Genomic DNA, 25,434 nt, shown 5'->3' on the forward strand with positions numbered 1-25,434 from the left:
ATCACATAATACACAATAGAAATATATGCATTATCACATTTATACATTTATATTTTATTTAGATTGAACTGTATGGATAATTTGATATTAGACATTGAATTTAAACAATAATTTTAATTAATTAATAAAAGAAAAAAAAAGTTTATATATATATATATATATATATATAGACTTTGAATGAACAACGAACAGCAAGATGTATAAAGAAATAATCTTTGGCTGATTATTAGATTTAATAAATTCATTTGAATGATTTCATTTAACATAGAATTTGTTTCAAAGTAAGTAACATTTCAATATTACGATATGCTATTAATCCACCATTATTTGCTGCATTTGCACTAGTAGTGGAATATTTTAAATCCAAATCATCCAAATTTGTACTCTTTAAAAATTTTTGATAATCTACTATACCCCCACCTAAAGATCGTAATATGGCTTGTGGAGCGCATGTGTCCCATTTGTAAGTAGAATTTTTAGAAAGTACATAAGCAGCTGCCATGCCTAAGGCAACATTTAATATTTTATTTCCAGCACCAGCTATCTCTAATAATATAAAACCTGCCATTCTAAGTTTAGATTTTAAATCTTCATCTTCAGATCTTCCAATAAATATAGTTTTACTTGTCTCATCTGTATCATTAACAGAGTTCTTAATAATGCTTGAGTAACACTTATCTGTATCAGTTTCTGAATATCCCCAATAACATGAACCATTCCATCTGACAAAAATAATTTCTTTAATATTTGTTCATATTATTTAAAACAAATAAAAATTCTAAAACTATTTACTCACAATTGATCCATACGTAACTCACAAAATGGTTTATTTACAATACCTAATACTGGTAATCCTGTACTTTTAAGATATGCACCTACTAATACTGTAACACAATGTAAACCTTTATCATCTATAGCAGGATGTACGTATTCTCCAGTCGCATCTGCAACAATTTTACTTATTGTTCAATCTATACCATATGTAGTGATTATAATATATAAATTCTTACCTATTGGATCTATCCATATACCAAGATCTTCTATAGGCAGAGTAAAATCATTAGGAATGTCTTGCACGGTTTGGACATCTTTCAATTGAATATCTTTATGAACTTCGGTAGCAAGAAAACTAGCTGTTTCAGTATCATTACCCATAACTCTGGCTAGTAATAAAGTTGTTTCCGAACAAGTAGAACATACTTCCACAATTATGGTTTCTCCAAGTGTGTTGGTAAATGTATTGTTTTCTTCACCTTGTACAACCTTTGCTAATTCTGGAAACTAACTATTTCTGCAAGACATTCTATTTGCGTATTACTTAAATATATCATATATTAATCTTAATAATATGCAAAGTAAATACTTAATTTAATCCTTTTTTAATGACAACAAATAAATATCTATATTCGCCTTACCTCTAATGCTATATCATGTTTAATAGTTTCTTGAATCAAAACATCAGCCAATGTTTTAAAATCCCTAACAAAACTTGGATTTTTCTCTGTATCTGATTTTTCTTGAATTAAAAGATTAAACAGTGATTTATTTTGTCTACACACTCTAGCAATATTAGCGGCCTTCTCTGAAGCCTTTAAAAGAACCAATAATAACTTGCTTCCATTCTCCATGATTTTAAAATTTAGAGACTGAAATTTATAACGACTGAATATATGTGTACATATATATACTGAATATAAATTAAAAACACTGAATATAAATGAAAAAAAAAAAAAAGACACTTCCGTTTGAGTCACCGACAAGGCTCAAGATCGCATAAGACGTTTATAAATTATAAATTACAAAGAATCCTTAAAATGTTTGTTTCATAATAATACCTTTCATTGAATTATCGACTTCTCGGTATATAGTATACACATTAGACACGTTAATGTTATTGTTATACAATCACTACATCACTATTTAAAATTCAAAATTTCTCTTCGATCTTATAGAGTTGCGTCTTCGAAAGGTGTCTATGAATTGATTGATTTTTATACAAATATAGTGTATCGGCATGACGCTAATGAAAATCAGATGAACTGTAAATTTTATGCACAATTAATTTTAACCAATATATTTAATATCGATACAAACCCAATATAAATTAAAAATTTTCCAGCATGACATGACGAAACTTATATTTCAAAATTATATCCTAATATTATCAACAAGTAATATTCGTAGAAGATCGATAGCTCAATGCTCAAATTGAACAATTATTCATTAAGATATGACGAGAAAATAATTCTTAATAGTCGAATTTTAAATGTTATAATGAAACTTATTTTATAATTGATAATTATTATTGTTATTAATAAAATACTTATATTTTTTTAAATACAAAAATCATTCAGGAATGTTGAACTCTTCATAGTTTTGAAATCGAACTTAAAATTGATTGGTTCGATTCTCATATCGAAGTAAGGTACATTCTTGTCCAATAAAAAACAATACATTCGTAATGAATTCAACCAATCAGAACAAATCAGTTTTTTATAGGTTATTTCATTAATGTGTGTAATATAAAAAATTGATATATATATATATATATGTATATATATATGTATATATATAATTATAACATAAATTGTATTATTTTTGCTATCCTTTAGATTGAAAATATATAACATAATAAAATAACTATATAATATATAAAAAAATTAAATATTTATCATCGTTAACACTTTAACCTTTCAAATTTAATATTATACGTATTCAGATTTATTATATTTTTACAGTGCACTTCTTTTAAAATGACGGTAGTACTTGGTGGTGGTATATCAGGCTTATCAGCTGCATATTATGCACTAAACAATCCTAAAATTGGTCCAATAACAGTGCTAGAAGCATCTAATCGTTTAGGTGGATGGATAAGAAGTTATGAATTATCAAATGGTATAATATTTGAAAAAGGACCAAGAACTATAAGATGCCTAGGATCAGCTGGAAAAAATACATTAAATTTATTGGAGGATTTGCAATTAACTAATAAACTTATTCCTATTAAATCAGATCATCCTAGTGCTAAGAATAGAATGATTTATTCGCGTAATAAATTACATTTATTACCAAATTCTTTCCTTAGTATATTTAAAACTAATTCTTTATTAAATCGTTCTTTAGCAAGTTTTCTTATAAAAGATTTGACAGCACCAATGGTACGTAAGGATGATGAAAGTATACATAGTTTTATTACAAGAAGAATAGGAAAAGATATTGCCGATTATCTTGTTAGTCCTATGATTTGCGGAATTTGTGCTGGCGATGCACAGAAGATAAGTGTAAACTTTCTAATGAAATCTTTGTTTGAAGCAGAACAAAAACATGGATCTATAATAAAAGGATTATTCAAAGAATTATTTAAAATGCAAGATGTTAATAATATGACAGAATATAAATCGAACTTAGTTAAAAAAGCTAACGTAGAAAAATGGGTAGTATGGGGTTTAAAAGGAGGACTTGAAGAATTACCACGTTCCTTAGGAAATAATTTACAAACACAAGGTGTTGATATACAATTAAATAGCCACTGTGAAAAACTGTTTTTTCAATCGGATCATGTTGAATTAACTATTAATGGAAAGGCAAAAAAATATTCTCACGTTATCTCAAGTCTACCAGCAAAAATTCTGGCAAAATTGTTGGAAGAACAATATCCTGATTTAGCAGAACAATTAAAAGCAATACCTATGGTTACAGTGGCCGTAGTTAATCTACAATTTGCCGATAATGTCTTGCCTATCAATGCTTTTGGTTTTCTTGTTCCACCAGGAGAAAATCTTCCAATTCTTGGCGTGATCTTTGATTCGTGTATTTTTCCTAAAAACTCTTCGACGGTATGTAGAAAAATAGAAAAATTTTATTTACATTTACATTAGATTCACTTTTGAACACATTTTTATATTTCTTTTTTTATTGATTATTAATTTAAGAATTTCTTTTAAATGGAATAAAAACTTGTGCAAAACTTTATCTATATTTGTATATCTATAATAGACTAGACAATTGTACAATTTTGTATTTACATATAAGATATTTAATAACCAGGTACTAACAGTAATGATGGGTGGTGCATGGTTTGAAAAATACTTTGGTAAAGATCCATCAGACGAAGATTTGTTGAATATAGCAATTAAACAAGTTAAAGAAATCCTGAATATTAAAAAAGAGCCCATAGCCTTTAATGTGGCCATTCTGAAAGACTGTATTCCCCAACATGTAGTGGGTCACGCACAACGTTTAAATCATATCCATGATTATATTTCTTCACGTAGTATCCCTCTAGCATTGTGTGGTTCTTCTTACCAAGGTGTGGGAATCAATGACGTTATTCTGTCAGCAAAAGAAGCTGTTTCTAAGATTGTGAAACATTCAAATGAACTAAAAAACTGAAATGACACTACAACAATTTTGTACAGCATTTTGTAGCCACTAATCACGATATTATTAATGTTATAGAAAAAACAAAACTTGATATATAAAAAACATGCATTATTTTGTAAGCTAATTTCAAAAAAGCTTATAAAAAAGATTTAGCTGTGTGACAAAGAATGAAAAATAGGGAAACTATTATATAATAATTTTATAAATAATAAATAAATAAAAATACATCTCTAATCAAATGAAAAATCAATAAAAATTGCAAATAATTTATTATAGCAATTAACAACAATGCCTTATACTTCATGTACATGTGTGTTTCTTACGTATACACTACTTAATAAAATAAAATGTAAAAACATAAAATATTTATATGTTAATAAGAAATTGTTCAATGAAGATTTAACTTGATCATTTAGAAAAAAAAAAAATATAAAAATTGAAAAGCATAATATATACCAATTGTATTAGGTAATAATAATTTAGTATTCTTTACGTTTTAGTTTTATTCTCTTGAATAATAGTTAAACAATGTCCAGTCTTTGCATGTACATGGAATGTAAACATAAAAAGTATGGACATGCTTAAGGCATGCAAAGTAAGGCATGCAGATATTAAAAGATACATATTTGTATTATAAATTACTATATAATGTGCTATATATCAGATATTTTTTAATGTAAACTTTTTTCTTCTTGAAGAAATAATTTATAAAGAATAAACAAATTAAAAAAAAAATAAATAAAAAAAGAAACAATAACTCTACATTCTTAAGCTCGGTACAAATAATGCAATGTTATAGCATTGCACAAACCAAACAATGTTATAGAAAAATTGAAACATATTCTTGCTATGTTACTTATTAAAGTTTAAGCTTAATAACTTGCAATCTATATGGATGCATAACATTTTTTTTTTATATCTACTAATGCTCCTTTCTTAATTAAAAAAAAAAAAATATTATTGAAAATCACATAGATTGCATCAATCAGACAAAATCATATTAAAAACATAATATAAACATAATTCTACTGGCTAACAGTACCTGCATATTTAACTTCATCAAATGCTTTTCTTGCTTTCTTTAATTCTTCATTCATTGTTAGAAGATCTTTCACTCTGGCATACTTGCGTGGATCTTTTCTAACTAAATAAATAAACACATACAGATATACGCATCATGAATATTTTATATTAGAAATATTTCCTTTTGTATTCGATGAAAGAAAGATTAATGTAATTTAAACATACCTAAAAAGACAATATCTTCTACTTGAACTCGTCCAGTACGTCCAATTTCCATAGCTCTATGGGTCATTTCTGTTATGAATTCGATGACAAGATCTTCGAGTAAATCAACGCTTTCAGTATAAGGATTTTGATCATCACCAAAGCCATACATCATACATCTAAGTTCTTTCGAAAAGAGACGTTTCCTTCCTCCTGGTAACGTACCACCGATAGCAATCTCAGCCTCTTCATCTTCGAACTAATAGTTACGAATTAATATTTTTTCGAAATATTTTTTCAAATAAATATTTTTATTATTACGTTAATAGTTTAATTTTTATCCGATTAAAATTTCTATTACAAATTTATAATTATTAATTCATAACTGAATGATCATAAAGTTACACGCTATTAAAATCTTTACCTGTTCGAAACCTTCTTCCGTAGCCATAACCTCTTCTTATCCCGCGTAAATTTATTTATAAATATTTTATTATAATTTATTATAAATTATATTTAATTAATTAAATAATAATAAACGCACGTATAAATGAATGAGAAAAGAAATATTTTATTGGTAACAATTCACGTAACAATTGTAAAATCACGTTAATAACTGTCAGTTATAACCAAGTAAAATACTTTGCAGTCTACTGATAGAGTGATGCCGATGTAACATAATTTTATCAATGTGTAAATTCACCTTTGACTATGTGTATCTATTAACGACAAAACATAAATGAAACTTATATCGAAAGCAACGCTGAAATAATTTTAAACAGTATTATTTGAACTCGATCTAATGTTATGAATGCCTATATTTGATGTGAGAAATTGGTTAGTAAAAATTTATCTAAAAAAAGAAAAAAAAGAATATTTAAAATGTTTACAATCTATTTCATCATATTATTGAAATTATCAAAACATATTTATAACTCTTAAGGAAACAATTATATCGACGTTTGACTTTTTTTAATTAAAAATAAACCATTATTATTGATTGTTTAAAAAAAATTTTGAAACATATACATATTATAATTAATATATATATATAATTAATAAGATAATTTTCTTTATTTCAACATTTATATAAATAAAATATAATAATCAGAAAAACACTGAAAAATATATGATTAAATACGTATTATGTTCTCGACATGTTGAAATAAAAGTACGTAATGGCTCTGCGTCGATCGTGGACCGCGAAATATTAAGATTGATATTCATAACCTAAAAAACGCGTTCGGGTGTACATGTTTATACATTTTAATTCTTTAATTTCGATGTATGTTTTTTTTTTTGTATAAAATGTAATATTATTTATTAAGAAGATAATGTCATCTTCAGTTAACATAACGGAAATAACACAAGCAAAAACTTGGAAAGAATATAATCGATTGCAGAAGGAACAGAGAAAGCAATGGAAAGAGGAGAGGTTAATAAAGAAGTTGAAAAAAGAAGAGAAGAAAAATAACATTGAAAATGAAACGAAAAAGGAAGAGAGCGAAGCAAAAATTAAAAAAAGGAATACTTCTACAATAACCATCGCGATACCTGGCTCGATTTTAGACAATGCACAATCTGCAGAATTGAGAACATATCTTGCAGGACAAATAGCACGTGCCGCATGTATTTACAAAGTAGATGAAATTGTCGTTTTCGATGACAAGGGTGTTATAACTGAAAGCGAAAAGAAAAAAGTGAGAACAGACGAGGTTTTAGGTGAAGGGAGAATTTGTTGCTTACAGTTAGTTAGAATATTACAATATTTAGAGTGTCCGCAATATCTTAGAAAACATTTCTTTCCTATTCACAAGGATTTACAATATGCGGGTGTATTGAATCCTTTGGATGCTCCTCATCATCTCAGACAACAAGATGTATCTCTTTATCGTGAGGGTGTAGTTAGTAATAAACCAGTAAAAACTGGGAAGGGTTCTCAAGTGAACGTAGGTCTTCTTAATGAGATCAGAGTGGACAAAGAATTGATGCCCGGCTTAAGGGTAACTGTGAAAATACCACCTAATCAGGAAAATCCAAAGAAAATGAAAGGAATTATAGTATCTCCAACAGAGCCAAAATCAGAGACAGGAATATATTGGGGATATAGCGTGAAATTAGCTAAGAATCTTTCAGAGGTGTTTAAAAAATGTTCTTATAAGGAAGGATACGACTTGACTATTGGTACTTCGGATAAAGGAACATCCATTGACGATATATCACCAAGAAGTCTGAAATATGATCATGCTTTGATAGTTTTTGGTGGTTTATCAGGATTAGAAGCTGCACTGGAAGTTGATTCAGATTTGCCAGATGAAGATCCATCATCTGTTTTTCATAAATATTTAAATATATGTCCTCATCAAGGATCAAGGACAATTAGGACAGAAGAAGCTCTTTTACTTTCTCTTGCAGAACTAAGGACTAAATTATTCCCAAAAAATCCTGTATTACCAAATGCTCAATTTGATAGTTTTGTTGAAGATTAAATAACATTGATATTTACATTATTAAAGTGATAAAAAATAATATCTAAGAATATTTGATAAAACTTTTGTTTGTAAAATATACTTAATATTTACAAAATGTTACTAATAAGATTTTATCTTCCATATTCTTCCTTTTTTGTAAATATTGAAAATATTTTTTTGGAATGTCTTCTATAAAAACATCATATTAATTATTCAATACACAATTTACAGCATCTTTCAAATCTTTTATAACTTTTGCTTGATCTGTAGCACCAATTACTGCTGTTCCAGATACTATCATATTTGCACCAGCCTATAAAAATATGAATGTTTAGTATCTTACAATAAGTAAAAATCAATATTTTATATATCAAAGATACCTTTGCGCAAGCTTCTATAGTAGTTGGGCCAACTCCACCATCAACTTCAATATCTAGAGTAGGATAATTTTTTCTAAGCCATGCTACTTTTGGCATCATTGATTCCATGAATTTTTGTCCTCCAAATCCTGGTTCTACTGTCATAACTAATATCATATCAGCTAAATCTACATAATCAACAACTACATCGACTGATGTACCTGGTTTAAGTGCAACTCCTACCTATAAACAAAACAATTTACTTATCATATATACATTAGATATTATATACAAAGTATTACAAAAAATTTACTTTCATTCCTGCTTCTCTAACTTTTCTACAAACTGATGGAACATCTTTTATTGGTTCTACGTGGAACGTATATTGATTTACACCAGCATCAGCCATTGGTTCGATCCACTAAAACATATCATTGTTATTTGAAGATAGAACATTATCATGCGTACAGATAATGAGTAAGAGAAAATGCATTGAGTACAAATTAATACCTGTTCTGGATTAGATACCATCATATGTGTTTCAAAAAATGCATTTTTTATTTTATTACGAAGACACTTTACAAGAGGATGACCAAAAGTAAGGTTAGGAACAAAATGACCATCCATTACATCTAAATGAAGATAATCAGCACCATTATTTAACAAACGTTGCGATTCCTCAGAAAGTTGTGCTAAATCGGCATTTAAAATCGAAGGTCCAATTTTTGCTGTTAAACTTTTAGCCATGGCGATTAAAATGCTATTAAAAATGTTTTAAATTTACAAAGATTTTACAACAACGTGTTTCAAAATAAGAAAAAGGTCATCGACTTCAGAAGTATTTTCATAAAGATCTAACATTTACTTTATCTGATTTCCGTATAAATCTATCAATCAAAAGATATAGATTTTTGGAGATTACGATTATGAAGGAATGATTTTAAAAAAGAAAAAAAAATTAAATGAAATAAAAATTAGTATATATTATGTACAGAATTAATGAAAATGTTAGAATAAAAATTTTAACAAGTAATAATTGATTCATAAATAACGTAATGCGCGCTAAGAAAACTTCAAACGTATTGGTCAACCTACGCACAAGCCGGTTTGATAACTCGATATTTCGACCAGTAGCATGCCTGAAAGACGCAAAGTTTCATTCTACATATATATTAGTGCACTTTTATTGGAACACCGAGTACACGCTATACGAGTATAGATCAAGTGCATACTGCCGGTGTATGGTGTTGATTGATCTATTCTGCCGGTGCGTCTTTGTGATGTTGTGTTGTTTATTACTGTAAGGAGATTAATTTCAATAAATAAGAAATTTCACTTTTATTGAAAATTATGAAGTACATTTTAGTGACTGGTGGTGTTATAAGTGGTGTTGGAAAGGGTGTAATAGCTAGCTCTTTTGGTACAATATTGAAACATTGCGGTATTCAAGTAACATCCATCAAAATAGACCCTTATATAAATATAGATGCCGGTACTTTTTCGCCATACGAGCACGGTAAAAAAATAAAACATGCAAAATTTATTCCTTCATTATTTTCCTTACATTTTCTTCATATTCATTGATAATTTTTTTTTTTTTATTTGCAAAAGTTCTATGACAAGAAAGCATGTATTATTGGCAGCCATATTGTATGCTTTTACCCGCCTTGGTCCCATGACCACGTGCTTTTCTATTAAATTTTTTTTCTTTTTTTCTCTTTTTATCATCATTATTATTATTATTACTTTCTTTTTTATTTTTGTAACAACAAACTTTTTTTCACACAAATTCAAAAAATTCAATTATTAAAGGTAGACACTAATTTAATATCTTTTTCTCTCAAATTAAGGTTTATAGAAGTATACTTATTGATAAATATTTCTTGGTACTTTGCTTTCTTTGATATCTTTCGTTTGAAATTGCTTTGTAACAAAGACTTGTTTATTGAAATCGTATACTTTGATTATCAATTGTAATTATTTCTCTATTGTCTTATAACGTATCCAATGTTAAGAATGATACTAATATACATACATATATATATATATATATATATATATATATATGTATATATATATACATATATATATATATGATGATGTTTTCATTATAGGAGAAGTTTATGTGCTTGACGATGGAGGAGAGGTAGATCTAGATTTAGGAAATTATGAACGTTTCTTAGATATTATATTACATAAGGAAAATAATATTACTACAGGAAAAATTTATCAACATGTTATTACAAAAGAAAGACGTGGTGATTATTTAGGCAAGACAGTACAAGGTATACAGAGAAATTTTAATTATAGGGAATTGGGGACGGGGAGAAGGAAAGTTTAATAAGTATATAAATAATTGAAATTGCCTTTTTTAGTGGTCCCACATATTACAGATGCTATACAAGAATGGGTTGAAAAAGTTGCTAATCAGTCAGTGTCAGAAGATGGTGGTAAACCAGAGGTAATATATACTTATGAAATAATTGAATTAAATTATGAAATAATTTTGTTACCTAACTTATATTTGATATTTATTATCATTTTTCTTTATAATATTAGGTATGTATCATTGAACTTGGTGGAACAATTGGAGATATTGAAGGGATGCCATTTGTAGAAGCTTTCAGGCAATTTCAATTCAGAGTTAAAAGGGAAAACTTTTGCTGTGCTCATGTCTCCTTAGTACCACAGGTATACGAGAATTTCAATTACTATTATTTTCTTTTTTAGCTATAGCACATGTCCCTGAATTTGCGCCAAAATACCAACTAATATTATTTTTGGATCAGTAATGATGTAAATGATTTTGATATAATAATAAATGAGTTGTTGTAAATGATTTTGATATAATAATAAATAAAAAGTGTATAAATCAATAGAATATTATGGATTTTAGCCACGTTGTACCGGAGAACCAAAAACTAAGCCAACTCAGTCAAGTGTAAGGGAATTACGTGGTTTAGGATTATCTCCTGATCTGATAGTTTGTCGATCTGAAAAACCTATAGGTAATGCAGTAAAAGAAAAGATCTCAAGTTTTTGTCATGTGGAGCCTGACCAGGTAATGCGTTTTTTAAAAATATTTTTAATAAATATATTTATTAATTGTATGAGAAATATCAAGAATAATTAAAATATTCTTTTGACAGGTGATAACTATCCATGATTTATCATCTATATATCGTGTACCCCTTCTTCTGGAAAATCAAGGTGTCATAGAATTTCTTAATGATAGATTACAATTAAACATTAGTATGCCACGTCCTCGTTATTTTATGCGTAAGTGGAAGGATTTGGCTGATCGAATTGATCATTTAAGAAAAGATGTAAATATTGCTTTAGTAGGAAAATATACAAAGTTAGAAGATTCATACGCCTCAATTATAAAAGCATTACAACATGCTTCTGTGCAAGTTGGCTATCGTTTAAATTTAACGGTAAGATATTTTTTTTTGCTATTACATAATACGTACTGTTGTCATTTTTGTTTGCCTTTTTAAATAGAAGATCATTTCAGTTCATAGAAGCTGCTAATTTAGAAAATTCCACTAAAGCAGATAACCCAGTTTTGTATCATGAAACTTGGCAAAAGCTTTGTAAAAGCAAGTAAGTTTAAAATTCTACCATCCTTGTATTAGAGTATAATAAGAATATCATAAGAATATTATATATAACTCTGTAATATTACAGTGGTGTGGTAGTACCTGGTGGTTTTGGTAGGAGAGGCATAGAAGGAAAAATGGAAGCATGTAAATGGTGTAGAACAAATGATGTACCATTTTTAGGTATATGTTTGGGTTTGCAAGTTGCAGTTATAGAATTTGCAAGAAACATTTTAAATTTAGAAACAGCACATAGTACAGAAATTGATCCAAACACGGATCATCCAATTATAATAGATATGCCAGAACATAATCCAGGTCAAATGGGTGGAACTATGAGACTTGGAAAAAGATATACGCGTTTTAAACCAGAGGAAGAATCTGTTTTAAGTAAATGGATTGAAATTGATCATTAAAATACTTATTATTAAGTGTTCATTTTATAATATTCATATAATTTCGCAGAACAATTGTATGGAAATAAAAACTATATAGAAGAGAGACATAGACACAGATATGAAGTAAATCCACAATATGTTGAAGTTTTAGAAGAGGCAGGATTAATATTTGTGGGTAAGTTTAAGCTAAATAATTAATATCGAATCACTAATAATCCTTATTATATTTTGTACTTCATTCTAACGTTTGAAAAATATAAATTCTATACGTTAGGTAGAGACGAAGACAATGTTCGTATGGAGATAGCAGAGCTAACTGGACATAATTATTATGTTGCTACGCAATTTCATCCAGAATATTTATCGAGACCTTTAAAACCATCACCTCCATTCTTAGGATTAATATTGGCTAGTATTGGTAAATTAAAACATTATTTAGCAAGAGGATGTAAATTATCGCCACGTGAACTTAGTGATAATGAATCTGGTAATATATCATTTTATTATGTAGCATATGGAAATATATACAAGTATATTTTAATATATTACAATTTTATTTTATTTTATTTTATTTCATTTTTTTTTTTCTTTAGATATAGAATATCCACTTATTGATTCAACAAAGTTACAGTCATCAAATGAAGCAAGTAAAAGTAATAGTGTTGTTTCTAGTAATGATTAATGGAAGTTTTAAATATTTTGACATAAGATATATATTTATATTAAGTAGGCAATATAGGTTTAACTACGATATAATCTACATTTTTTAATATATATATATATATATATTTAAATGTATTGGTATATATTTAAAAAATGTATATTATATATTATATTCCAAATTAATTATTTTCAATTTTTTTTTTGTTTATAAATCTCGTATTTATATATAAAGTTTTTCCTATAGCTGAAACCAAACTGCCCGCACACAAATGTATGAAAAATATATTGTTTCACATTTCTAATTATATCGATATCTAAAAATATATAGATATCATCCTATATATTAATTTTATCATTTAGTTTCTCTTGTTTAATAAGAATAAGATTTATATTATTTTTCTATTGAAAAGTATCAAAAAGTTTTTTCTGTTTCTGAATGTGCTCCCATCAGTTAACTCCAAAAAATACTATATATTATTGAAGTTATTGTTATGCACGTTTATATATAATAAAAGAAAATTATATAAGATAGAAAACAAAGTGAAGAAAGTTGCTTTAGTTTATTTTCTTACTAGACTTGTAAAACTGTACCTATATAGAAAAATTGAAGAGAGAAAATTTGAATAAAATTCATGTTATTATTTGTCACTTTGCGTATGTTTGCTTTTATTTGACAATAAATGTCATCCTCTAATTACAATTTATCAAATACAATTTAATGGTAAAAGTAATAAAAGTTGCTCATATAAAAATGTCATATTTACATACATTTCCATCATAATATCTTGAGTATATAATTAAGAATAGTACACTAGATTATAATTATTAAGTTATCAATGTGGATTTATATTTCCTAAATTATGTGAAACTAAAGATATGTAAAAACATAATTAACGAATAAAAATAAAACAAATAAAAATTAAAATAATAAAAAAAAATAAAAAAAAAAAAAAAAAAAAAAAAGGAAGAAAAAATGCACTTTGGACGGTAAACATTACAACTAATACTGAGTGAGTTAGTATAAAAAAAAAAAATAAAGATGTGTAACTGTAATAAAATCGTTTTTGTACATTGAAAAAAAGTTTTGATCATATGAGAAATTCTTAAAATTAAATCACTAAATGACATAAAAAGATCAATATAAATTTTAACGACGTCTGCGTTAGTTTAAAGAAAATTAATATAAAAATGATTCGACAAAGAAATCGAAAAATAAAATCTGGTTTAATAATGCTGAGTTATTTCTGCTATTTTGACTTTGATTAATAATTATAAATTATATTTTTCACTAATCATAATATCAGATGTACAGATAATAAATATTAATATATCTACAATTACAGTATAAATACTTATATTCATACAAGTATTTATATGAAATAATTGAGCCATTTGTAATAACTTTTGAAAATAATCATATTTTCGTAATTAAAAAATATGGCTCGTTAGTCCCTGCACTAATGAAATTCTTATATAGTTTTTCATTTTATCGATCGTGGCAATTCATTCGACATTTATTTTCTGAGCTCGTTGAACTTAAAGTTCTCTTTTATAATTAATAATAGCGATTATTGTAACATTTTCGTTGATTTATCTTATAACTGTATAAAGTGGTAGACAGTCATTTCTACTATGTCAAACACTTATCATTAATTTTATAATTACATGGGAATAGAGAAACAAAGTACAAATTTTGGACTCTCATCTCCCTATGTATACTTTTTTTCTCTTAATAATATATCCAAAGATAAACGTGCACTCGCTAATTATATTACCTTATAGATTTATATAAACCATTCTTTTTTCTTTTGAACTTGATGGCCGGTCGTAGAGTGAACAACCGCTGAATCTGGATCTAATGCAATTTCAGCACCTTTATCTTCTTGAGTCAAATATTCGCCTTTATGCCTCGACATGTATCTTCCTATAAGTACTGCCATAATTACTAAAGCTATAATAATAACAGCTAATATACTTCCTAAAATTGCAGTATCAACTTCATTATAAGCAGCTCTAACTTTGTCTTCGTCTACATCAGGTGGCGGTCGTGTTTCAACAATATTTGGTGGATGTGTAATTGGTTCTACTCCGCAAAAATCTTCGGTAACAGGTGTATTACTTAAAGATCTAACATTTCCTGGTCCATTCTCTTGAAATAATAATTTCAAAGGATATATATCATCGAATTCGACTCTAGATATACAACCTGCAAATCCTTCCGTCATAGATTCATTTTTACCTATATACATATATTGAATATTATTGAATTGAGCATCAGCGGAGGTTTTAATATCAAAATGGAATTCTTTTGGTTCATAATTATCAACTTTTAACACAAGAGTGGATCCAGAATTTTTTCTACTTAATCTAACGTCATGATACTGTCCTAAACCAAAATGTTTCGATGGAAATATAACTTCTTGTCGTTCGAAACCGAAATCAAAAACGACACGTAAATGACCGCTGTTAGAAACCATGATCGTCATATATTCTCCTGAAATATTTGAGAACAGACCAAGTAAGAAACCTTTAGGATTAGTCGTTGTAAATCCAACTCTAATCTTTTCAGAAATAGTGGAACGCCAACTGCCCATAAAGTCATACTTTATCATTGAGTTTGAACGCATGTTAACGCCGATTTCTGAAACACACGTAAATAAAAAAAAAAAAAAAAAAAAAAAATAACAAATGGTGAGACATATATTTTTTTACAAAATTTATAGACATATAAAATTCTAATTATATTTACCATCCGCACAAATTGGTCCTTTGAATGCAGTCCAACGACAATCACACCAATATCCATTATATTTTTCATGACATGTACCATTGTTAAGACACGGATTACTTTCACATCGTCCCACACAATCTTCACTTATACCATATATTCCACGTCTCGCATAACTTCTAATATCTTGTAATTGTCCATTTAAAAGCAAAGCTCTTACACAACCTACAAAGCCGTCCCTATAATCAACAGTTGCTCCAATCACCAAATCTGAAGTAAGATGAAGTGCACGAACTGGTCCAGGAGGTTCTCTGACTTCGTTTTTCAATGCTCCATCAATAATTATTCTAGCTTCTTTACGATTTCTTTCAACGGATACGGAATGCCATTGATTGTCAGCTAATTTATAAGACGTGTCAACGCTTACGGCAAGTGGTCCACCACCTGCTTGATATTGGAAATGTATCTGATTTCCACTATTAATAGAAACTTTGATATAATCCGTAGGCCCTTTGCTATGAATAATTACAGCATTTTCAATCGTCGTCTTAAATTCAAAATAGATATCCCCACTATGGCCGATATCAAAAGTAGGTAGATTAATTGTAGCGTCAACAATGCGGAATGTTACTACATTCTTGAATAAATCTATAACAAAAATAATAATATATAACATTATGAATAAGTTAAAAGATTTTTTTTGTAACGTAAGTCCACGTTACAATTAATATCGTAGCGATTACACAGATATCGAATATGTTTGCACAATGTTATTTTAACTAGCTTAATATATAATTGTTTATAACAAATTATATACAATAGAGCGTCTCTCGCACGTACATCAGATACGACGCTTACGTTAGTACAACAAAGTGCCTATATACATGAATTAATTCTGATCATAATTATTTCTAATCCATTAAGGACTGAATTCATGCAGGCTTTTCGGTCATTTGCATGGAAATGGTATAATTTAGCGATACGTAAATCAAATATAAAAATACACAGCAGATATGTACAAAAATTAGCACAAATAAGATAATAATTATCGGAAGGATATGAGTCGTCCTAGCTCGAAAAGACCAAGATTGACTCATGGATAGCCAAAAGTTTGTTATAGGATACTTTTTAAATTTCTATTCATATGTACTAATTATAATAAGTAAAAACAAATCACAGACTTTGTACAAATATATAAATACCGTGATTGTCGGATTAAAAAAAAAAAAAAAAAAAAAAAAAAAGTTCCACTGAAAAACGATCCTACCTCTTACCTGGTCCTATTTTAATAGAATACCAAGGTAACTCAGATCCTTATAAACAGTTGAAAATGAATTAACTAAAATTATAAAATGTTAATATAAAAAGATAATATAAATTTTACGTACCATCTCCTTCACAAATAAGTGGTCCCAGGGTATATTTGCCTTCTTTTTCATCCAATGGTGTACCAGTATCTCCAAAACGTAATTGCTTCACAGGAAGATATTCCTTTTCCGTTATATCTCCGCTATCTTCAAGTCTACCTTCTAAGTCAGCATCACAGTTACACCATTTACTTGGATCCGCACAATTTCCAAGTATTCCACATTCACATTTACGTGAACCAGGTAAAGCACCACCCCAATAATCCATTTTTTGATTCTGCCTGCTCACCCACCATGAATTTGGTTTAAAATAATCATTCTGCGGAACTAAAGGTTATAATTAGTATTAATAATTTTAATGATAATCTGATAATATTAATAAATCTGAGATAAAATAGAACAAGTGTAATAAAATATTTTTCTTTTTTTTTTACCTGGTGAATTAAATAATTTCGAGTGTTTACATTCGTATTTTATTCTTTGACTACATCTCGTTGATCGATTCAAAAAAGCTTCTATTTGATCGAGATCAGCGTCATAATTGATATCTTGAATAAAACTGCCTGGTTCTTCAAATCCATCAACCGGTGTTGGAACTTCGTTACTATGCCTTAGAACTGTCATTACACGTCCATCGGCAAAAAATTCACAAGTAACTGGAAAGGGTGCTAATGGACCACTTCCGTCAACGTCAATTTTAATTTCTGCCCTTTGATTTACCGAATTCATATTTTTATATGCCTCACAAGATAAAGGATGTAATGCTAATTAAAATAGAGATAATGATTTAATTATATAATATTTGTAATATATAATAAAATGACTTATTAATTTTCTATAGAATAATTACATGTATGACAAACAGCTCCTGAATAACCAGTATTGGCACAATCACAGAAGAATTCATCAGAATTTTGAGTGCATATACCAGAGTGTTTACAAGGATTAGGATTACAACGATCGACCATTTGACAAGCATCAAACACAATTTCATTTTTACAACAATATTCCTCTTCTTTCCAATCAGTTGGTAACTTATAATTTCCATCAATACTTATCATTCTCATACAGCCAACAAATCCACGGTTACTTTCTTCTCCCGTCATACCACCAATCCAATATAATGATCCAGTTATCATTTCCAAAATACGTTTAGTTCTCATAGGTCTACCATCGACATTTAGTATAAGAGTATTTTTTGCCACTGTTAAGATAACCTGATGCCACTTTCCGTCATTAAATTTTTCATCAAAATTATCTAATATCACTTTTGAATTTCCTTTTGTTTCGATTTCGATTTTCAATTTGCCTTGTTCTAAGAATAGCTAGAAATAAATATTGAGAAATTTATTAACTAAAGTATCTTGTATATATCTACTTTATGATGAATCAGTAGATATTATATATTTATAAATATTTAATATACTAACTTTAACGTATCCTGGAGATGTAAATCTATGATAAAGAATTATTCCTCGATCTTCGTAACTTCGAAATCCAAGAGAAACATTCAACGAAGAAATACCCTCGTAACCTTTAAGCCGAGCATAAGATCCAGGCGTTAAAAATGATATAGGAATGACAGGAGGTTCAGGACAATTGTAAATTGTGTTGATCTTGTGATATTTTAGATTTTCTCCGGTAAGTTCAGTTTCTCTTAATTCATGAATAATATTGGTAGTATTTAAATAAAAATTTTCTATACACCCTGTGAAATTTTGACCTATTACTAAACCTTCCTGCTTGTTAGGTACTCCACCAATATAAAGCTGTAAAAGTAGAATAAACATAATTGTTATATATGACAATAGAGTAAATATAATTATTATTTAGATATTTACACATACGCGCGTACACGCTTACATCCTCGTTAACTCATTCATCCAAACACATACATATACACAAAATAATTCACAAAGAAAGATCTTAAATTTGAGATAATTTTTGAAGTCATTATCTAAGTTAAAAAAATTCATATACACATAGATCCATTTTCGAATGGTTATGGAACGTGGTTGTTGGATTTTGCAATGATAATTAAAATTTTATTACAATAATTCACATTTTGAGATAGATAACTGATAAACTTACATTTTATATCTTCAGAAATACATATATCTAACATTTTTGACATAAAATGTTACCATATATTTTCAATGTATGGTAACATTTTAATGTCATTTCAAATATTTTTTGACATTAAAATGTTACCATATATTTTTAAATATAACATCTTCTGCTTCATGATACTGTTCTGCTCGTATATAACACAATTATGCCGGATTTAGTTATACCAAATAAATGAATCTCATCAGAAATCATATCGCTAATTTATGATCTTTCTTCGTAAATCATGTATTCGTGTATATACATATATATATTGAACTTACTGCTCTATTTAAATCTAGACGATGAAATTCTCCTTTAACTCTTCCTTTTATTAACACTCTATCAACAGAAAAAGAAATATTTTTTCTATTTCTTGATATAACAACATCATGCCACATGTTATCATCCAAAAGACTTCCTACTGATAAACTCGTCATAATACCAGATCCAAGATCGATATTTAATAACATTCTATTGTCACGTAATTGTAATGCAATAAAGTCTCCTTGTGTACCACGTGAATACATTAGTATACCATCTGCAAAATTTGTTTTAAAACGAAAACGTATAGAATGTCTATCTGTTTCAATTGGTTCTCTTAACAAATCCAAACGAACCAAAGATGATCCATTAAATGATAATACATCGGATTCTGTAAATATAAAGTAAAATTATTGTAATTGTTTATATCATGCGACATTATCAATTTACATATTGCTTCGTGATTTTAATATTTACCATAATCACATCCATATAATTCAAGTCTCAATGATATTCTATCTCGCCATCTGGTTGGATTTATTCTTATCCATTGTGCAATAATTGGAACTTCAAATTTATTAAGTTTGATAGTATCTCCATTTGTGTTTCCTTTGAACATCTAAAGAGGAACAATATTATAAATTTAATAAAATAAACATATTGATTATATTGATAAATAAATTTATATGTTTTTAATATTTGATATAGTAAAAGGAAAATAATAAAAACAAATAATATGTTATTATGGATAAAATTTTACTTTAGCAATAATCATATTCGTAAACAACTAAATGAGAATGAACAGGAACATGCAAATAAATATTGTTAGTATTGTTAGGATATCAATTGTTAATTAAAGCATTTAAGCGCAATGAAACATTCCAGACGATATAAACTATAAATAATATGATTTCTAATAGAAAGGAGGTATCGTTTCTTAAAAAATTATTTGTACTAATCATTGAATAACTGTAACAAAAGGATTTTGGAGGAGATTAGGTGTCAACATTTTAGATTTGAATAATTCAGAAATCTACAGGAAGGTAACGATAAAATAAAAATCTTTTACTGGTATACATTTTATCAACCCAAAGATGTTAATCAAACCCTGCATAAAAATATACATGTAGTCAATTCTATGTACTTTCCAAAAATAAAGTCTCAACTTTTATTTTTATTTTTTATTTCTTTTTTTTTATCCAATACCTCATCTACACCATCTTGACCTTCGTAACTAGTCCAGGCTTGACCATCATCAGAATATTGAACAATATATTCTGTCACATATTCATTAGTATGGGCACGACCCCGTGTTGCGACGCTGCGTATCTCGTATCTGTCGCTCAGTTCCACAGTAAGATGTTGATCATAACTGCTAAGTTCTGGTGACCACGCAGATTCCCCTGTAAAGCCCAGCCCCGTGTCCAGATGTAAGAGTAGAGTGAAAGCAAAGCAGATAAATGATGTGGCATATGTGGCAATGAATATATCAATAATTAAAATATTAAATTATTTTTACTAATAATGATAATGAATGTATATTTTTATGATATTCTTTGTTCATCATATATTATATCATTTATTAAACGATAGTATAATGCAAAATATAGAAATAGTATTGCGTTACTAACACATTGATGTCATGAAATGAAATATCTCGTTTAATACTTCATTTATTGTAAATTTTTAAATATCACCAATATGCTAAAATGGTCTGACAGTTAGTATTTTTAATCTGAAAAATATTTGACGTCAATGTATTAGTTTGTATTATAATAGTACAACTGTGAAAATATTAAAGAACATTATTCTTTTGCTATAACTATTATATTTCTATGAAAATGCATTGACTTCTTACCATCAATTTCCAAATGATTTAACTCTGGTGTTATTATGAATATGATGAATATTAATTAGATGTTATGAACTGATAAGCATCATGCAAATATAAATTGCTAGCGCATGCATTGAAAACCTACCTTTACATTTAAATAGTAGCATATTGTGAATATTTCTTGTTATATGTTATCAATTATATTAATAAAAAGTTATAGATTAATTTGAAGTTAATACTTATAATTTATTAAACTTTCAATGTTAATCTAATGGTTCTGTATTAAGTTATATACATGCTGATTTTCTACATTAAAATTTATATACATGTTATTAAAACCAAAATAATAGGCTACACAGCGAATGAGTAACTTACCTTGATATTACCAGATTCTTCTTTAAAATCCACATAATCAAGACCATTGGTACCATAGCTGATACCATATTCCATAACATACTCATTCTTATGAGCTCTTCCCTGGGTTGCCACAGCCGTGATATTCATTACTTGACCCAAGTCAATAATCAGGTATTGGCCAAAGTCTGAGCTGCTAGCCGTCCATGCGTTTCCGCCTATGCCACAACATGTATGCATGCATGCAACTCAAAGTGTACTTAAAAATGCAATTATATCTAACAGAGATAAATAGATACTTGAAAGCTAGAATTTAACTGTCCTTGAGTCAATATTTTTTGGGTGTGTAAAGTATCACAAAAAAAAAAAAAAAAAAAAAAAAAAAAAAAAAAAAAAAAGTGAATAATATATTTTACTACATTAAAATGAATATAGAATAATAGTCTACATACAAACATTTACACTACAAATATCAAAACTATGTTGTGGTGTGATTTTTTGTTTCTTTCTTTTTTTGTTCTATTTAAAATATATTTAAGTATATATAGTATATCATATAAGTTAAAGATTTCATATATTTAACTTAAATAGGTTAATGCTCATTAACAAGATTATGTCAGATGTGTACTGATATGGTATCTCCACTAATCAATAAACTTTCTTCAATATATTTTAATGAACTCCAATAAAAATAAATAACTTTTTTTTTTTTGTAAAGCAAACATTTTATTATCTATTAGAAGATAAGTTACAAAATTACATGTTATTTTATATAAATTTATTTTCCCATAGAATGAAAATTATGTACATTGTACAATATTATTGTATAGCTTTGTTAGAGATGTTTAAGGTTTCTCATTTTTACTAAAATACTTTTTCACATACTGTTCATCTTCTGAATGCATCGGTATAGCGTTTACTAAAAGTTTATTATAATCTAACAGTTCAAACATTTTATTTTGTGATTTAGGTGCTATTCCATTTTCTTGCAAAGCTACAGCAACGCAATGCTCCGAGTCTAATAATGATTCTTCAAATAACCAATTTTGTTTATTTCCTTTCTGATATAGCACAGTATCGCATACTAATTTATTGGGAACTAATTTTGAATTTGTTTTAAAATCGATTGTTCTAAGATCTGTAACTATTCCTATTCCCAAAGCTTTAACAAAACTTTCTTTTAAAGCCCAATGCCTACAGAACATAGAAATTTGTTCAACTTCCAAGCAAGTTGGAGTACCACGAATTTCATCCCATTCAGAAGATGAGAAATTTCTATTCATAATACGAAAAAATTCAGATAATCGTTTACCACCTGTATATTCTAATTTCATGATATCTACACCCAATAATACATCTCTAATTTCACCTGCTAAAACACTATAATATCCTTGATGGGAAACATTAAAGCTAATATTTATTGGAGAGTTCTTTAAAATAGGTTTATTATTGTTATCTCTTGTAAATAATATTTTATCATATGGAATATTTGTATAATCATTAACAAACTTTCTCATTAATAATCTACCTATGAGAGAAGCCCTAACATCCTTTCGAAATACAAATCTATCTAATCTTTCTTTCTCTTCTAGTTGTACACAAGAAATTGCATGTGAAAATTCTTTTTCACTTGGATTCCATTCTTTCCAATTAAATGCCCAACGAACACTTTGACTCATTTTATCGATAATGATATTATATCTTTTCATTTAATTAAATTGTTATAAAATACGTAATATTTCTACTCTCTTTTTGTACGGCCTTATTATTGTTCTTTATTAGTATCCACCTGAAGCAAATATACAAAATATACTTGATATTTTAATACAATTTACTTTTCTTTAAGCAAAAAATTAATATAAAACTTTGTAATATGTATGAATCAGAAGAGAGATATTGAAATAGTATCTCATAATTGAGTGTGGGTGTGTTGAGGAGAAGATTATTGTACTTAATTTGGGCGTGCCTTAGAAATTTACTCATTAATACTTTTCTTTTTTTTTTTTTTTTAGACACATAAGAAGATAGTAGAGATCACCAATAGATAAAAGCAATTGTAGTGTGCAACAGAAGATAGCAAGATAGATTTAAAGAAAATAGCTAGGCAAGCAAGAAGCTAATATACTTTATGCAGTATCACAAAATATTCAGATAATTTTATAGAGGAAATGATAACTCACACCATTTAATATAAAGCTTAAGATATAGAAATGAATCATAAAAATACACATTTATATAAATAAATTTATAAATCATACCGTTAAGTCTTGCATTGTTAGGTCCTCTTTCCGGTAAAGAAGTAGTTGCTGTTAAATGAGCTCTATCCAAAAGAGGCACATTACATTCGTAATCATCTAAAAATCAATGATAATAAACATTAGAAAGAGATCATAAAGACTGGCATCTTTTCAATAGCATAAAAATGTAACATTTGAATTTATTCGTTCATATTGATTATTATAAAATTGATTTGAAGAACGTTACAATCATATTCTATATTATTTTAATAATAATTACGAATTAATCAGTATTCAATTCATTCGTTTACAAATGAGTATAATATAAATAAACAAAAATATCGTCGAGCATACGCTTGCGCGAATCTTCGATCATATAGCCTATTTAAAAGGTTATATAATTTAATAATAATAATTTTTGTTTGAAATATGTATATCATGAATAAACGTTTATATGTCATTTCGATTATTTCGATGAAACGTAATGGTAAGAATTAAAATTTTTTAATGAGTACTGTCATATCGTCAATTCGAACGCCATGTTCAAGTGGGCTTGGTCGTAGGAGTCACGCTTGAAACATGTCGCGCGCTGATTATCTTCGTAAAATCAACAATTCTTACTTACATGCGTTTGTCAATGAATTTGCCGCAAGAGCAAAGACGACCACAAAACAATTGAAAGTGTTCATCCTTTCATTGCCCTATTTAAATAAAAAAAACAATAATAAAGGAACGCAATAATGCGTATTCGCGTTCAAGAACACGCCACCGTAACCGTTTCAAAACTGTTTAAGTATACTTTTTACCAAATTCCCATCCGTTATAAGAGAAGGACTCACTCAATCGTTGTTACTACTACTACACTACTACTATTACTACTACTAATGGAACACATATGTATATAATGTGTGTCATATACAGACGTTACGTGATTTCACTTGAAAAAGGAATATGACGACGAAGCCACGCGTGTATCGATGTACCGTGTCGAAAGTAAAAACGATACGATATATCGAATTAGGACATTTCTCATATCGAGAATCGTTTTCACGTTGGTAACACTTGCGATAGATGGTGCAACATGTAACAGCTTGAGAAATAACGGTTATCGTGTATTTCCAACATGATAAAGGATGAACGAAGATAGACTATGATGAATTTTAATTGGGTATAGCGAAAAGAAAAAAAAGAAAAAAAACAAAAGAAAAAAGAAAAAGAAGAAGAAGAAAAAAAAATAATAATAGGCGAGCCGCGATAATATTTCGTAAAAATGCTGAATAAAGGAATAAAACGCGATGGTTAAAGTCAAAAGAAAACGAAAAAGAAGAAAAAAAGAAGGAAAAAAAAGAAAAAAGGAAGAAAGAAAGAAAGAAAGAACAGTTGTATATGTAAATACGCTTAGACTTTGCAATATTATGGAAATCGCTTAATCGGCAAAGTA

General features: G+C 27.9%; 8 protein-coding genes across 16 annotated transcripts; 3 read left to right on the forward strand and 5 right to left on the reverse strand.

Moving 5' to 3' along the window:
- Positions 1–173: 173 nt before the first annotated feature.
- Positions 174–2,272, reverse strand: Ipp (inositol polyphosphate 1-phosphatase). 3 transcript variants are annotated; one of them, XM_085664698.1, is made up of 6 exons: positions 1,836–2,272; positions 1,416–1,646; positions 1,152–1,281; positions 1,011–1,040; positions 797–944; positions 174–722 (listed from the first exon to the last, which is right to left on the reverse strand). In XM_085664698.1, the coding sequence occupies exons 2-6, from the start codon at positions 1,626–1,628 to the stop codon at positions 260–262; spliced, it is 984 nt and encodes a 327-aa protein (XP_085520824.1). In that variant the 5' UTR covers positions 1,629–1,646; positions 1,836–2,272; the 3' UTR covers positions 174–259. The 3 variants fall into 3 exon arrangements, with proteins under 3 accessions (XP_085520824.1, XP_035723978.1, XP_085520823.1); XM_035868085.2 differs by having other exon boundaries at positions 1,011–1,281; positions 1,836–2,020; positions 2,095–2,228; XM_085664697.1 differs by having other exon boundaries at positions 1,011–1,281; positions 1,416–1,516; positions 1,836–2,251.
- A 222-nt stretch (positions 2,273–2,494) lies between these two features.
- On the forward strand, positions 2,495–4,683 carry Ppox (protoporphyrinogen oxidase). Of its 2 annotated transcripts, none has more exons than XM_085655460.1 (3): positions 2,495–2,513; positions 2,739–3,836; positions 4,048–4,683. In XM_085655460.1, the coding sequence occupies exons 2-3, from the start codon at positions 2,754–2,756 to the stop codon at positions 4,390–4,392; spliced, it is 1,428 nt and encodes a 475-aa protein (XP_085511586.1). In that variant the 5' UTR covers positions 2,495–2,513; positions 2,739–2,753; the 3' UTR covers positions 4,393–4,683. The 2 variants fall into 2 exon arrangements, with proteins under 2 accessions (XP_085511586.1, XP_085511587.1); XM_085655461.1 differs by lacking the exon at positions 2,495–2,513 and having other exon boundaries at positions 2,588–3,048; positions 3,124–3,836; positions 4,048–4,682.
- On the reverse strand, positions 3,840–6,553 carry Taf13 (TATA-box binding protein associated factor 13). 3 transcript variants are annotated; one of them, XM_035875038.2, is made up of 4 exons: positions 6,035–6,552; positions 5,632–5,869; positions 5,426–5,527; positions 3,840–4,332 (listed from the first exon to the last, which is right to left on the reverse strand). In XM_035875038.2, exons 1-4 carry the CDS (start codon positions 6,059–6,061, stop codon positions 4,328–4,330), a joined length of 372 nt encoding a protein of 123 aa, XP_035730931.1. In that variant the 5' UTR covers positions 6,062–6,552; the 3' UTR covers positions 3,840–4,327. The 3 variants fall into 3 exon arrangements, with proteins under 3 accessions (XP_035730931.1, XP_085511588.1, XP_035730922.1); XM_085655462.1 differs by lacking the exon at positions 3,840–4,332 and having other exon boundaries at positions 4,680–5,527; positions 6,035–6,069; positions 6,314–6,553; XM_035875029.2 differs by lacking the exon at positions 3,840–4,332 and having other exon boundaries at positions 4,680–5,527; positions 6,035–6,553.
- Positions 6,554–6,665: 112 nt separating this feature from the next.
- On the reverse strand, positions 6,666–9,297 carry Rpe (ribulose-phosphate 3-epimerase). The gene is made up of 4 exons (XM_035875015.2): positions 8,951–9,297; positions 8,754–8,861; positions 8,462–8,683; positions 6,666–8,394 (listed from the first exon to the last, which is right to left on the reverse strand). The coding sequence occupies exons 1-4, from the start codon at positions 9,185–9,187 to the stop codon at positions 8,287–8,289; spliced, it is 675 nt and encodes a 224-aa protein (XP_035730908.1). The 5' UTR covers positions 9,188–9,297; the 3' UTR covers positions 6,666–8,286.
- Positions 6,945–8,134, forward strand: LOC118445460 (28S rRNA (uridine-N(3))-methyltransferase). The gene has a single exon (XM_035874987.2). The coding sequence runs from the start codon at positions 6,945–6,947 to the stop codon at positions 8,097–8,099; it is 1,155 nt and encodes a 384-aa protein (XP_035730880.2). The 3' UTR covers positions 8,100–8,134.
- A 310-nt stretch (positions 9,298–9,607) lies between the features above and the next one.
- Positions 9,608–13,350, forward strand: Ctps (CTP synthase). The gene is made up of 11 exons (XM_035874945.2): positions 9,608–9,956; positions 10,555–10,725; positions 10,816–10,901; positions 11,000–11,131; positions 11,337–11,501; positions 11,590–11,877; positions 11,958–12,046; positions 12,131–12,432; positions 12,508–12,615; positions 12,715–12,927; positions 13,034–13,350. Exons 1-11 carry the CDS (start codon positions 9,791–9,793, stop codon positions 13,120–13,122), a joined length of 1,809 nt encoding a protein of 602 aa, XP_035730838.1. The 5' UTR covers positions 9,608–9,790; the 3' UTR covers positions 13,123–13,350.
- Positions 13,351–14,150: 800 nt separating this feature from the next.
- Positions 14,151–24,961, reverse strand: Nrx-IV (neurexin-4). Of its 4 annotated transcripts, none has more exons than XM_035874912.2 (12): positions 24,793–24,960; positions 24,619–24,694; positions 24,015–24,110; positions 21,778–21,974; positions 20,046–20,187; positions 19,589–19,959; positions 18,629–18,967; positions 18,049–18,523; positions 17,633–17,962; positions 17,220–17,525; positions 15,853–16,479; positions 14,153–15,744 (listed from the first exon to the last, which is right to left on the reverse strand). In XM_035874912.2, exons 2-12 carry the CDS (start codon positions 24,680–24,682, stop codon positions 14,888–14,890), a joined length of 3,804 nt encoding a protein of 1,267 aa, XP_035730805.1. In that variant the 5' UTR covers positions 24,683–24,694; positions 24,793–24,960; the 3' UTR covers positions 14,153–14,887. The 4 variants fall into 4 exon arrangements, with proteins under 4 accessions (XP_035730814.1, XP_085511585.1, XP_035730805.1 ...); XM_035874901.2 differs by having other exon boundaries at positions 24,800–24,959; XM_035874921.2 differs by lacking the exon at positions 21,778–21,974 and adding an exon at positions 20,775–20,971 and having other exon boundaries at positions 14,151–15,744; positions 24,619–24,961.
- On the reverse strand, positions 22,524–24,110 carry LOC118445467 (L-aminoadipate-semialdehyde dehydrogenase-phosphopantetheinyl transferase). The gene is made up of 2 exons (XM_035875001.2): positions 24,015–24,110; positions 22,524–23,545 (listed from the first exon to the last, which is right to left on the reverse strand). The coding sequence occupies exon 2, from the start codon at positions 23,463–23,465 to the stop codon at positions 22,602–22,604; it is 864 nt and encodes a 287-aa protein (XP_035730894.1). The 5' UTR covers positions 23,466–23,545; positions 24,015–24,110; the 3' UTR covers positions 22,524–22,601.
- Positions 24,962–25,434: the final 473 nt, after the last annotated feature.

This window comes from Vespa mandarinia, chromosome 2 (genome assembly GCF_050613455.1).
Source record: "Vespa mandarinia isolate Hongniang chromosome 2, ASM5061345v1, whole genome shotgun sequence".
Classification (NCBI taxonomy): domain Eukaryota; kingdom Metazoa; phylum Arthropoda; class Insecta; order Hymenoptera; family Vespidae; genus Vespa; species Vespa mandarinia.